This window comes from Anomaloglossus baeobatrachus, chromosome 7 (genome assembly GCF_048569485.1).
Source record: "Anomaloglossus baeobatrachus isolate aAnoBae1 chromosome 7, aAnoBae1.hap1, whole genome shotgun sequence".
In the NCBI taxonomy this organism is placed as follows: Eukaryota; Metazoa; Chordata; class Amphibia; order Anura; family Aromobatidae; genus Anomaloglossus; species Anomaloglossus baeobatrachus.
The window spans coordinates 278890392-278902411 of NC_134359.1; the positions used below are offsets into that span (position 1 = coordinate 278890392).

The 12020-nt window shown below is 49.8% G+C and overlaps 1 protein-coding gene across 4 annotated transcripts in view; it reads left to right on the plus strand.

The window, feature by feature from the left end:
- Positions 1 to 12020, plus strand: part of GLIS2 (GLIS family zinc finger 2) — a 49813-nt gene that overhangs the window by 25238 nt on the left and 12555 nt on the right. For 3 of the 4 annotated variants that reach the window (XM_075318228.1, XM_075318226.1, XM_075318227.1), the window contains 3 exons: positions 7953 to 8171; positions 8277 to 8425; positions 9538 to 9711. In XM_075318228.1, coding sequence (XP_075174343.1) covers positions 7994 to 8171; positions 8277 to 8425; positions 9538 to 9711 — 501 coding nt within the window. In that variant the 5' untranslated portion in view covers positions 7953 to 7993. Of the gene's footprint in view, positions 1 to 7706; positions 7730 to 7952; positions 8172 to 8276; positions 8426 to 9537; positions 9712 to 12020 lie in introns of those variants that run through there. The other variant, XM_075318229.1, reaches the window with a different exon arrangement.

Below are 12020 nucleotides of genomic sequence, written 5' to 3' on the forward strand. Positions count from 1 at the left end.
CGGCCGGTTCAATCACGGTGCTAATCTAGTCACAGTTCGGTTGATTGCTTCTTCTTATCATTCGGTTACATTCAACAACATACAAGAACATCACACAACGGTGCTGGTGGTCCCAACGGGGACACTTGCAGCGGAGGGCCGCCGCCATCACTGATCGCTTTCATCTTCTTCACCCGGCCCCGGGTGGAAAAACACGGGCACTAGCCCCTCCAGCGCATAGCAGGCGCGACGAGGAAGGGCCGCCTGGTATCCCTTATTCCCGTTCCTTGGGATGTAAGTGGCCTCCATGCCACACACGGCGACGACCCCCTCGTCCTCCGAGACAGGTTCGGTGTCAGGCCCAGAGTCGCTATCGTCCGTGCCTGCGTCAGGCGGGTTGCCGCCAGCTGCCGCAGCCTCCGGGTTCACCGCTCCTCCTGCTGCCGTTGCAGGGGGCCGTAAGCGAGATGGACCAGCGGGGGCGGGGTGTGCAAGCCGGGAAGACGGAGGCAGTATGGGGGTCAGGGGCAGACCGGGCCCCCCAGCCGCAGTGGCCGGTCCCTCCGGGACGTAGGGGCGTGGGTTATTCACCCGCTCTTTCATCACAGCCTCCATTCCATACACCCGAGCGACCGCGGCGAGTTCCTCCACCTCCACGGTCCACTGCTCCATCAACCGACATATCTGGTCCTGGTAATGTCGGGAGACCCCAGCCATGCGGGCTCTGATCCACGCCGCTGTTCCTGGCACCAACTCAGGGACCTCTGCGTGGTCGGGCGGGAAGGACATGCCGGCAGTGGTTTCTTCCAGGAGCCAGGGTCTACATGCGGCCAGACGCCATCCGTGCCCCCTTGGTGTCTTGCTGACACCTCCTCTTCAGGGGCGGAGCTTCGGCTTTCACGCCTTCACTGCTCGGGAAGACGCTCGAGCGGGGACTTCTCGCGCCCAATATGGCGGCTCTCGAAAATTTTCGGCCGGACACCTCCGGCAGGACACAAGGCGCACTTCCACCAGGCGGTAGAACGGTAGGATCCTGTTCGTGACGCCAAGTTGTTGCGGGCGGCGGTGCGCTGCACTCACCATGCTCGGGTCCGGCGCTGCTGCTGCTCGGTGGCTCGAGCGGTGGGCCGGATCCGGGGACTCGAGCGGCGCTCCTCGCCCATGAGTGAAAGGGGTGGTTTGTTGGGGTTTGGGATGTCGGTTTGTGACGCCACCCACGGTGTGTGGTGAGGTTGGGGCACCACCGCTGCTCTGTACGGGGATCCCGGGAGCGATGACAGGGAGCAGCTGGGATGTTTCTCTCCTCTCCGTGGGTAGGGGGATTTTGGTAGTGCCGGGGCCCGGAGTTGTCGTCCGGTTGGTGGATTGCGGGGCCTGGCCAGGTGCAGGGTCGCGGGGCAGCGCAGTGCCAGACAGCACGGTGGTACTTACTCAGCCAGTAACGTACACGGAGTCTTTGGTAAAACAAACGACTGGATGGACGAGTCCCACAGACGGCTGCGACGGTCACTCCCGGTAGGTTGGCGGTAACTGTCTTTCCCTGCACCGGCGGTATGATGTTCTCGGCCCCGATGGCTTCCCACCGGTAACCCGCTCCCCAGCAGTTGGTTGGCTAAGGGAGCCCTGTTTGCCCGCAGACTCTGGCCCTGGGAGCTCTAGCTCTGGCGGTAGCTTTCTCTCCCTCACGGTTTGGACGGTTGCCTTCAGTTGGTTCTTTACTGCTGGGAAACCCCAGAGGTTCCCGTCGCTGACGGATTTGACTGGTTTAACGACGACTCCTAGCCTGGTCGGGGTCCGTAGGCCCTGCCAGATGGTGCTGACTTCTCTTCGCTCCCCGATCCGGTACTGGCGGGCCACCGCCCGTCCCCGGTTCTTTCGGTTGTGCGTCAATCGGCCTTTCCTGCAGACAGTCACCACCGTCTGCCAACCTTGCTGTCAGGTGCCCGGGCCACGTACCCGGACACGGCCAGTCAGTTCCTCCACTTCCCCTGACTCTCCTCAACTACACTCCAAACTCAACTGCCTTCCTTTTCCCGCCTCCAGGACTGTGAACTCCTCGGTGGGAGGAGCCAACCGCCTGCCTCCACCCCACCTGGTGTGGACATCAGCCCCTGGAGGGAGGCAACAAGGATTTGTGTCTGACTTTGATGTTCCTAACCGGGGTGTGGGGTGTGTTGTTGCAGTACCTGTGACGTCCTGGCTTGTCCAGGGCGCCACACTTCCCCTGCCCACTAGTGTCTGTGATTGGTTGCAGTCAGACGAGCCCCCACGCTGATTGACAGCGTGTCTGAGGCTTCCAATCACAGATGCTAGAGGGCGGGTATATATCATACAGTAAAATAAATACATAAAAAATGGACGTAGGATCCCCCCAAATACCAGCACAGATAAAACCCGACAGCTGTGGGCTGGTTTTTTCAAGCTGGGGATAGCCATGGTTGTTGGACACCCCCCCAGCTTAAAAATATCAGCCAACCGCCGCCCGGAATCGCGACATCCATTAGATGCGAAAGTCCCGGCACTTTACCCGGCTCTTCCTGATTGCCCTGATGCGGTGGCAATCGGGGTAATGAGGGAGTTAATGGCAGCCCACAGCAGCCACTAAGACCTGGATTAGTAATGGCAGGCTTCTATGAGACACCCATTACTAATCTGTAAGTGAAAGTAAATAAACACAAACACCGAAAAAATCCTTTATTTGAAATAAAAGACAACAAAGCCACCCTCTTTCACCCCTTTGTTCACCCCCAAAATACCCCTGCAGGTCTGATGTAATCCACACAAGGTCGAAAATGCTTCCACCACTGCTACATCTGAATATCACAGTGAGTGGCCATAGAACATGACTGCCCGCTGTGAAGTAGAGGCAGCAACTGAGCCGCGATCAGTGATGACGTCACTCAGGTTAGTCGTGGACACAGCTGGAATCCTCCACGTTTGACCACAAATCACCTGAGTGACGTCACCGCTGATCGCGCAGCTCACTTCAGTGGCTGCGTGAAGCTCGTAGCGGGCGGTCATGTTTTATGGTGCTCCCTGTGAGCTTCAAATGTAGCGTTTTCACCACGGGTGCATTTTTTGGGGCCAAAAACGTGCATCTTTGTGGTCACCACAAAGATGCAGTGTGCACACATAGCCTTATTGTGATTTCCCAAAGTGCACCATGTCATATGTCCATGGTCATGTGCAAGAGCTGTCATCTGAACATCTTATTTGGCCCACAATGACCTCTCTGAATTTCCCATAAACACAAACATGGCGTACGGCCAGCATGAGGGAACAACTTTGGAAAGTCTCAGTTTTTACATTAGAAGGATGAGTTAAAGTCTCAGGAAGGTGCACAAGAGCGTCCAGCTATCAAATCCTGAGAGATGTTCTGCTATGACTGGTGTTGGAGGCATTTGTTTTTTTACTTTTGTGATCAAAAATGTAAAATATTCTTTTAGTGACTGTCTGTGATGGATATATATGATATTGTATATGTACAGTATGTATACCCGATAATTCACAATGGCAGTGTATAGATACATTGACGATCGGAGGCATGTGGTTGTATTTCTGATGTATGGGATTAGATTTTATATAAACTACTCACAGAAAGGCAGGGATATTTGGCTTTCGGGTGAAATTTCAGGATGGTCCTAAGATGCCCTCTGACCTTTTCAGGTGAACTTAATGTGACCTTCTCTAACCTTCTGAATGCACATGTCCTACTGCTCACTATTTGAAGACTTGCCGTTCTCTAACATGGAGCTTAGGGGCAAAATTCACATTAGGGGTTTGATCCATGAATCGTCCAATAAATTTCAGGGTTCAATTAGAATGGGTATTAAACCACCGTCCTCATCGTGCTGGTCACGTTTTGACATCATGAGACCAAGATGACACCTAGCAATTGATCAGCAGTACCGTGCCGTTGTGAGGCTTCAAGCAGGATGTTCTCAGACAGGAGTGGCCACTGAGCTTAGAGTGTCACCAGCAGGTTGTGCAGAGACACAGAGAGGCTGGAAAAGTCATAGAAAGGCACAGAAGTGGACTTCCTTTGGCTACATCCCACACTGATGACCGCTTCATTGTGAATAATGCCTTTGGAACTTCATGATGAATGCCACATAACTCCAGGCACATTTACGGGAGGTGAGAGGCACCTTAGTGTCACATCAGACCATTAAAAACCATTTACATCAGTGTCATCTACGTACCTGACCACACCACCAGGCAGAGGTGTCATCTACATACCTGACCACACCACCAGGCACAATCGTCATCTACGTGCCTGACCACACCACCAGGCACAGGCGTCATGTACATATTTAACCACACCACCAGGCACAGGCATCATCTATGTACCTGACCACACCACCAGGCACAAGCATCATCTATGTACCTGACCACACCAACAAGCACAGGAGTCATCTATGTACCTGACCACACCACGAGGCACAGGTGTCATCTATGTACCCGAGCACAACACCAGGCACAGGCGCCATCTACGTAGCTGACCATACCACCAGGCACAGGCGTCATCTATGTATCTGACCACACCACCAGGCACAGGCATCATCTACATAACTGACCACACCACCAGGCACAGGAGTCATCTATGTACCCGAGCACAACACCAGGCACAGGCGTCATCTATGTACCCGAGCACAACACCAGGCACAGGCGTCATCTACATACCTGACCATACCACCAGACACAGGCGTCATGTACCAGGGGGACCAGTGGCCTCAGTGCTGGTCACTGATGAAAGTTGAAATTCGCTGAGCAGAAATGATGGCTGCTAAGGATATTTAAGACATAAAGAAAAGCGATATACATCAGCCACTGCTGCCAGACGAGCCTTTAGTGGTAGTGGTGGTGTTACAGTGTAGGCTGGAGTGTCTAGTTAGTACAGAACTGCCCTATACTTTCTGAATGGTACAGTGACAGCTTCTACTACTGGAATAACATACTTAATCCAGTCATTGTGCCTCTACATGACCAACACCGGCCTAATTTCATCTTCATGGAGGACAATGCTCCAGCTCATCGAGGTCGCATCATTAGGGAACGGCTGCTGGAGATTGGGGAACCTCAAATGCGGCGGCCGCACTTTCTCCAGACCTGAATCCTATAGAAAACCTATGGGATCAGCTGAGTCGCCGTGTAGAGGCTATAACTTTGGACCCCAGAACCTCAATGACCTGACGGCCGCCCTTCAAGAAGAATGGGATGCCGCCTCCACAGACAATAACTCCACTTGTGACCAGCAGGAGGCGTCATTGTCAGCTGTAATTGATGCTCAAGGCCACATGACATGTTATTGAGACACTGACATTTTAGGGGGTATATTCACCACTTTTATTAGCTTTTGTTTCAATAGATTGTTTGGGATGAGGAAATCCCAATTGCTGCTATAACTTAAATGCCAGAGTTTCATGATAAAATATTTCTGTAGCGTGAACTTTTTACGTTTTACATAAATTTAAACCGAACTTTTTGTGAGTAGTGTATATTTATGTGATGGTACACATGTAAGATTATTAATGTGAATGTACATGTATGTTTAAGAATCGATGTGCACTGTATATCCTTGTGTGTTTGTGTATATGTACATTACTGTATATGTGTACATGGGCATTATGTAGGTAAGCACATGGACATTGTGTGTATATGTTCATGGCTATTGTTATATACATGTGCACATGTGAATTGTTATATATGTGTACCTGGGCATTGTTATGTATGTGTGTACGTGTCCATCTGGGCATTATTATGTGTGTATCTGGGCATTACTCCAAAGACATACAGATAGGGACTCTAGATTGTGAGCCCCAATGGGGACAGTATTGCCAATGTATGTAAAGCGCTGTGGAATTAATAGCGCTATATAAATGAATAAAATTATTATTAATTATTATTATTATTATTATTATTATTATTATTATTAAGTATCTGGGCATTATGTGTCTATCTGGGTATTGTTCTGTATCTGGGCATTGTGGGTATATGCGCATTGTTCTGTATCTGGGCAGTTTTGTGCGTGTATCTGGGCATTGTTGTGTGTGTGTGTGTGTGTGTGTGTGTGTATCTGGGCATTGTTGTGTGTGTATCGGGGCATTGTTATGTATCTGGGCATTGTTGTGTATCTGGGCATTATTATGTATCTGGGCATTGTTGTGTGTATCTGGGCATTGTTGTGTGTATCTGGGCATTGCTCTGTATCTGTGCATTGTATGATTCTGGGCATTGTTGTGTGTGTACCTGAGCATTGTTGTGTGTATCTGGCCATTATTATGTATCTGGGCATTATTATGTATCTGGGCACTGTTATGTATCTGGGCACTGTTATGTATCTGGGCACTGTTATGTATCTGGGCACTGTTATGTACGTGTGCATTGTGTGTACCTGGGCATTGTGTTTATATCTGGGCATTGTGTGTATATCTGGGCATTGTTGTATATCTGGGCACTGTTATGTATCTGGGCATTGATGTGTATCTGGGCATTGTGTATCTGGGCACTGTTATGTATCTGGGCATTGTTATGTGTCTGGGCACTGTTGTGTATCTGGGCACTGTTGTGTATCTGGGCACTGTTATGTATCTGGGTACTGTTGTGTGTACCTGGGCATTGTTGTGTGTATCTGGGCACTGTTGTGTATCTGGGCACTGTTATGTATCTGGGTACTGTTATGTATCTGGGCACTGTTATGTATCTGGGCACTGTTATGTATCTGGGCACTGTTATGTACGTGTGCATTGTGTGTACCTGGGCATTGTGTATCTGGGCATTGTTATGTGTCTGGGCACTGTTGTGTATCTGGGCACTGTTGTGTATCTGGGCACTGTTATGTATCTGGGTACTGTTGTGTGTACCTGGGCATTGTGTGTATATCTGGGCATTGTTGTATATCTGGGCACTGTTATGTATCTGGGCATTGTTATGTGTCTGGGCACTGTTGTGTATCTGGGCACTGTTGTGTATCTGGGCACTGTTATGTATCTGGGTACTGTTGTGTGTACCTGGGCATTGTGTGTATATCTGGGCATTGTTGTATATCTGGGCACTGTTATGTATCTGGGCATTGATGTGTATCTGGGCATTGTGTATCTGGGCACTGTTATGTATCTGGGCATTGTTATGTGTCTGGGCACTGTTGTGTATCTGGGCACTGTTGTGTATCTGGGCACTGTTATGTATCTGGGTACTGTTGTGTGTACCTGGGCATTGTTGTGTGTATCTGGGCACTGTTGTGTATCTGGGCACTGTTATGTATCTGGGTACTGTTATGTATCTGGGCACTGTTATGTATCTGGGCACTGTTATGTACGTGTGCATTGTGCTGCGGTCCCTCTCATGTGTCCTGTGCTGTTTTCTAGCCCTCGGCTCTCTCTTTTCCTCATACCCTCGGCTACCTGTCACCCAGTGGCTTCCTCGCCTTTCTGTGCCTGTCCCTCTCGCTCCTGTCTCTCCTCCCCGTCCACTGTCTTTTCCTCTCCTGTCATTCTGCCCCTCTTCTCCAGTGTCCTTCCCCTTCACATTGGCTGTGTCCTCTCTCGCCCTCCCCTTCACCATCTCTCTCCACCCTCCCATTCTCTCTCCACCGTGCTCCCAGGCCTCCAACATTCCTCAGTGTCTGGCCATGGCTGGCCCTCTGCCCAGTATGGGGGTGGCGCAGAGGGTGGTGGGGGGGACACGCCTTTATCCCCACATGGCACTGGATGGGTGACCCTCCCTCTCCCAGATTCCCTTAGGAGAGGGGGTATGTTACATCTCATAGGGGGATCCTACACCCCCTCCGTCAGGAAACCACACGTGGCAATTGGTATTGACACTGCACCCTGGCACATAGATGTTTAACCCCCTGCTTGAATGTGGGGTTTTCGCTATGCGATGGGATAATGGTGCAATGTGCTGCAGATTAGTGTCAGGCCTCTGTATGAATGTATGCATATTGTTCTAATCGACTTTTCCTCTCTACGCAGGACGGACGGCTGGGGGGGCGCTCAGGGTGTAGCCATTGATCATGCACTCACTGGACGAGCCCCTAGACCTGAAGCTCAGTATCTCTAAGCTGCGGGCAGCACGAGAGAAGAGAGATCGCAATGGGGGGAGCACCAAGAGAGGTTCAGTGCACCACGAGCTGATGATACGGGATGATGGAACCACTGTCATCACCCCTATTTGCCCCTCACCCCCTCCAGGTACCGTTTTGCACCCCCTTTCAATTTTTGCTTTACACCTTTCTGTGCCCAGATTGTGTCTCCCTTCTATTCCTTCTCCAATGACATGCTTCTCCTACTTTACAGGGTACCTGCCTCGTTTTCGGGAAGGAGACAGCCCCCCGTTCTCAACTCCACCAATTGTGGACCTCAGCCTGTCTCCCCCTTCTGGTATGGACTCCCCTAGTCGGGCATCTCTGTCCCCTGAAAGGGTGACTGGCGTGGACATTCCATTGGTAAGTCATCTTCACCATCGCTATTTACAGATGTCTATTTTATGCTATACCTGCCCCGGCCAGTAGGTGGCAGAGTCAGTATATTCCCTATGTAAGAAGGAAGGACGCATCATATATTTATATCATACTAGCTGTAGTACCCGGCGTTGCCCGGGATAGTAACTGTCTCTCTGTCTCTCTCCCAGTCTCTGTGTATATGTGTCTATCTCTCTGTCTGTCTCTCTCTCTCTTTCCCCGTCTGTCACTTTCCCCATCTGTCTCTTTCCCCGTCTTTCCCCGTCTGTCTCTTTCCCCGTCTGTCTTTGTCTGTCTCTCTGTCTGTCTCTTTCTTTGTCTGCCTGTCTTTGTCCCTGTCTGTCTGTCTCTTTACAGGTCTGTCTCTTTACAGGTCTGTCTCTTTCCCTGTCTGTTTTTGTCTGTCTCTGTGTTTGTCTCTTTCCCTGTCTGTCTCTATCTCTCTGTCTCTTTCCCCGTCTGTCACTATGTCTCTTTCCCTGTCTGTCTCTTTCCCCGTCTCTGTCTTTCCCTGTCTTTTTCCTTGTCTGTCTCTTTCCCTGTCTCTCTGTCTCTTTCCCTGTCTGTGTCTGTCTGCCTCTGTCTCTTTGTCTGTCTGTCTCTGTCTGTCTCTTTCCCTGTCTCCGTCTGTTTCTCTGTCTGTCTCTCTCTGTTTCTATCCGTCTCCCCACCGATATCATGTTACCTCACACATAAGCTTCTTATACTATGAATGTCTTTCGTACCTATAGCAACCAATCACAGCTCCTATTAATGACCTGTAGCTCCCAGCTCCATTGACTTTAATGGAGGCAGTTTTTTTGGAGAGTAACTGTAAAGCTCGGAGTTAAATTTTCCCATCAAAACATAGTCTATGACATTCCCTGAGTCACATGAGGCGTCTGTGCAAAATTTTGTGATTGTAAATGCGACGGTGCGGATTACTTTAGCGGACACACACACACACATACATATACATACATACACTCAGCTTTATATATATACTTAGGGGTAAGAAAGATTTTACTCCCCGTGGGTTAATGTGAGGATCCTACGATATCATCTTTCTCCTGGGAATGACCCTTTCCTTTTCATCTAAAATATCTTCTGTTCCCTAGGACACTCCATCAGTGCGGTGCAGGGGTGACATGGCCCCCAGTCCGTTCCAGTTCTTCCTCCCTCTCAGCTCCGGGCTACAACTACCCCCATCCATGTTCCTTACTCCTCCTAAGGAAAAGCGTCTGTCCCTGGAGTACACGGAACAAAAACAGCTGGTGTGTCAGTGGGCAAAGGTGAGCGTCGCCCAACGCGGTAATGTAACACTAAAAAAATCGTAGCCTCAAAATGCCGCCATACGGTTATAGGCAAATTAGATCCACAATGTGAGGCACTTAGCTAGATACGTTTTCTTCAGAGTTGTACGTTCTTAAGATGTTACAGGGAACCTGTCAGGTCCCCTATGGCCTCCATCCCAGCAGCATTGATCCCTATATGCCCAAACTCCCTCCCTAACCCGCCCTGTATAACGCTATTCACTAATAAAACTTCGCTGTCCCTATTCTAATTAGGGCGTTGACTAGTCACATGGGTGTCCCCCAGACTAGTCAGCCCTCTTTCCATGATTTCCATGTGCCGGCGTCACTGCCATTTAAAGGAAATCTCGCGCATGCGTGTGGCTCCTTTCAGCCGTGTCTGTGCGCCTCAGAAGCAGGGTGGACACTTCCCGGCTTAATCAGACACACTGTGCATGACTGGAAGTGCTCACGCACATGTCTTCTAAACTTCCGGTTTTGCGCAACGTGCCTTGTGAAACCGTGAAGAGTTCACACGACTACAAAAGTGCACTGAAATGAACCGCGCACATGCGCAAGATTTCCATTACCTGGCGGGGACACAAGTGATAACATGGAAAGAAGGCCGACTAGTCTGGGGAACTAACACCCCTGTGACTAGTCAGGGCCCTAATTAGCATAGAAACAGCGAGGTTTATAAGTCATTTTTTAAAAAAAAAAACATTTATAATATCAAATAGAATTATATAAAGCTAGTTAGGGAGGGAATAAGGGTGTACAGGTTACAATGCTGCTGGGTTGGAGGCCACAGGGGACCTGACCGGATCCCTTCCAATGTGTCTTAAGCAAAACTGCAAACAGTCCCAATTCACATAGGCCTGCACTCGCCTCTCTTCTCCACTGATTCCTCTAAGAACAGCAGCAGACACCAGTAATGATGTGCTGTACGCTGACTTTGTTTCATTCTACTGTCCTTTTTTAAAACAGAATATTAGAAATGTCATATCATGTTTCATCTTATTGGCTTCTTCTGGGGCAAGGAAGAAGACCCTGAAGAAGCCACAAAGGGTGAAACTCAAATTGGGCAGAGGACACACAAGGCTATTCCTGCTTTATGGATGATTCAGAGAATTTTAATCTTCTGTTCTGTGAGTAAAATGATACAAAGGAAACCTGCAGTTCGTTACTGTTTCCTTGCTCCTGATAAAGGAAATATTGGAGAAGAGACGAGACTAGACGAGACAGCCGGCCTGCGTCATTCGGGACTGTTTGCTAATGACAAATATAACATCTTGTGAGCTTAGAATTCTGAAGAAAATACTGACCACGTAAAGCACCTGAAAGAGCGGTATGGCTACAACGTGGGTCCACTCATGGGTCACCTGCGCATGCTGCAGGCTGTCACCTACAACCTTACATTACAAAAATCTGCTACTCAGACGTCTGCAACTGGTCTGAGAAATATCCACGTTGTTAGGAACAAATGTATGTCAGCTTATAGGGCACAGCCAGCAGGATTTTCATATATAAAGTGAAGCCGATGCTATACTGGTGCTAGGATGCTGAATGTAAGCATAGCTTTTGTTCAGAGATTGGATGCTTTATTTCAGAAATATGTGCAAGTAAAGTTCCAGCAATGCACTGCTATTTGATTGACAGGTGCAACAGGAAGTGAATATGTGGGTCGCATCTTACTATCTATTACCTCCCTGTCTGCTGTCTGGCCTTCCTCCCCCTGTCACTGTGGCACCCCTGACCTGGTCAGGCACCACTGAGTACTGCACCCATGCTGGGTGAGTGCAAAACAGGTAATCCCAAAGGCTGAGTAGGGTGTGTATGCACAGACCCTCTTTAACTAGGTCACACACACACACACACACACACACACACACACACACTAGAGGGGACCCCTGGGCAGACCCTGGAGGAGGCATGGCCTCCACATCTCAGTTAGTGTGGTGCTGTAGTGAAGCTGGAAGGAGAGTTGTGCAGTGGCAGTCAGAGGAGAAGGAGTGGAGCAGCCGTGTTTGAAGTGTAGGCGCAGAAGAGCGGGACCACTGGTCAGACCCTGCACGTGTAGTGGCTGCTGGCGGGGGAGTACATTACCACCTAGTCAGTCTGAAAAACACCTGAAGAAAGAGAGCAGTAAGGAGTTGAGTACGAGGACTCCTGGTAATGAAAGCACGCACGGGGAACAGGTCCCTAGAGCCAGACATCCATTTAGTGGTCTGCTAAATCCTGCAGGTGGTGGGACTAGAGGTTCCACACGAACCATCACAGAGCCAGAGCATCAACAGCAACGAGGGGGC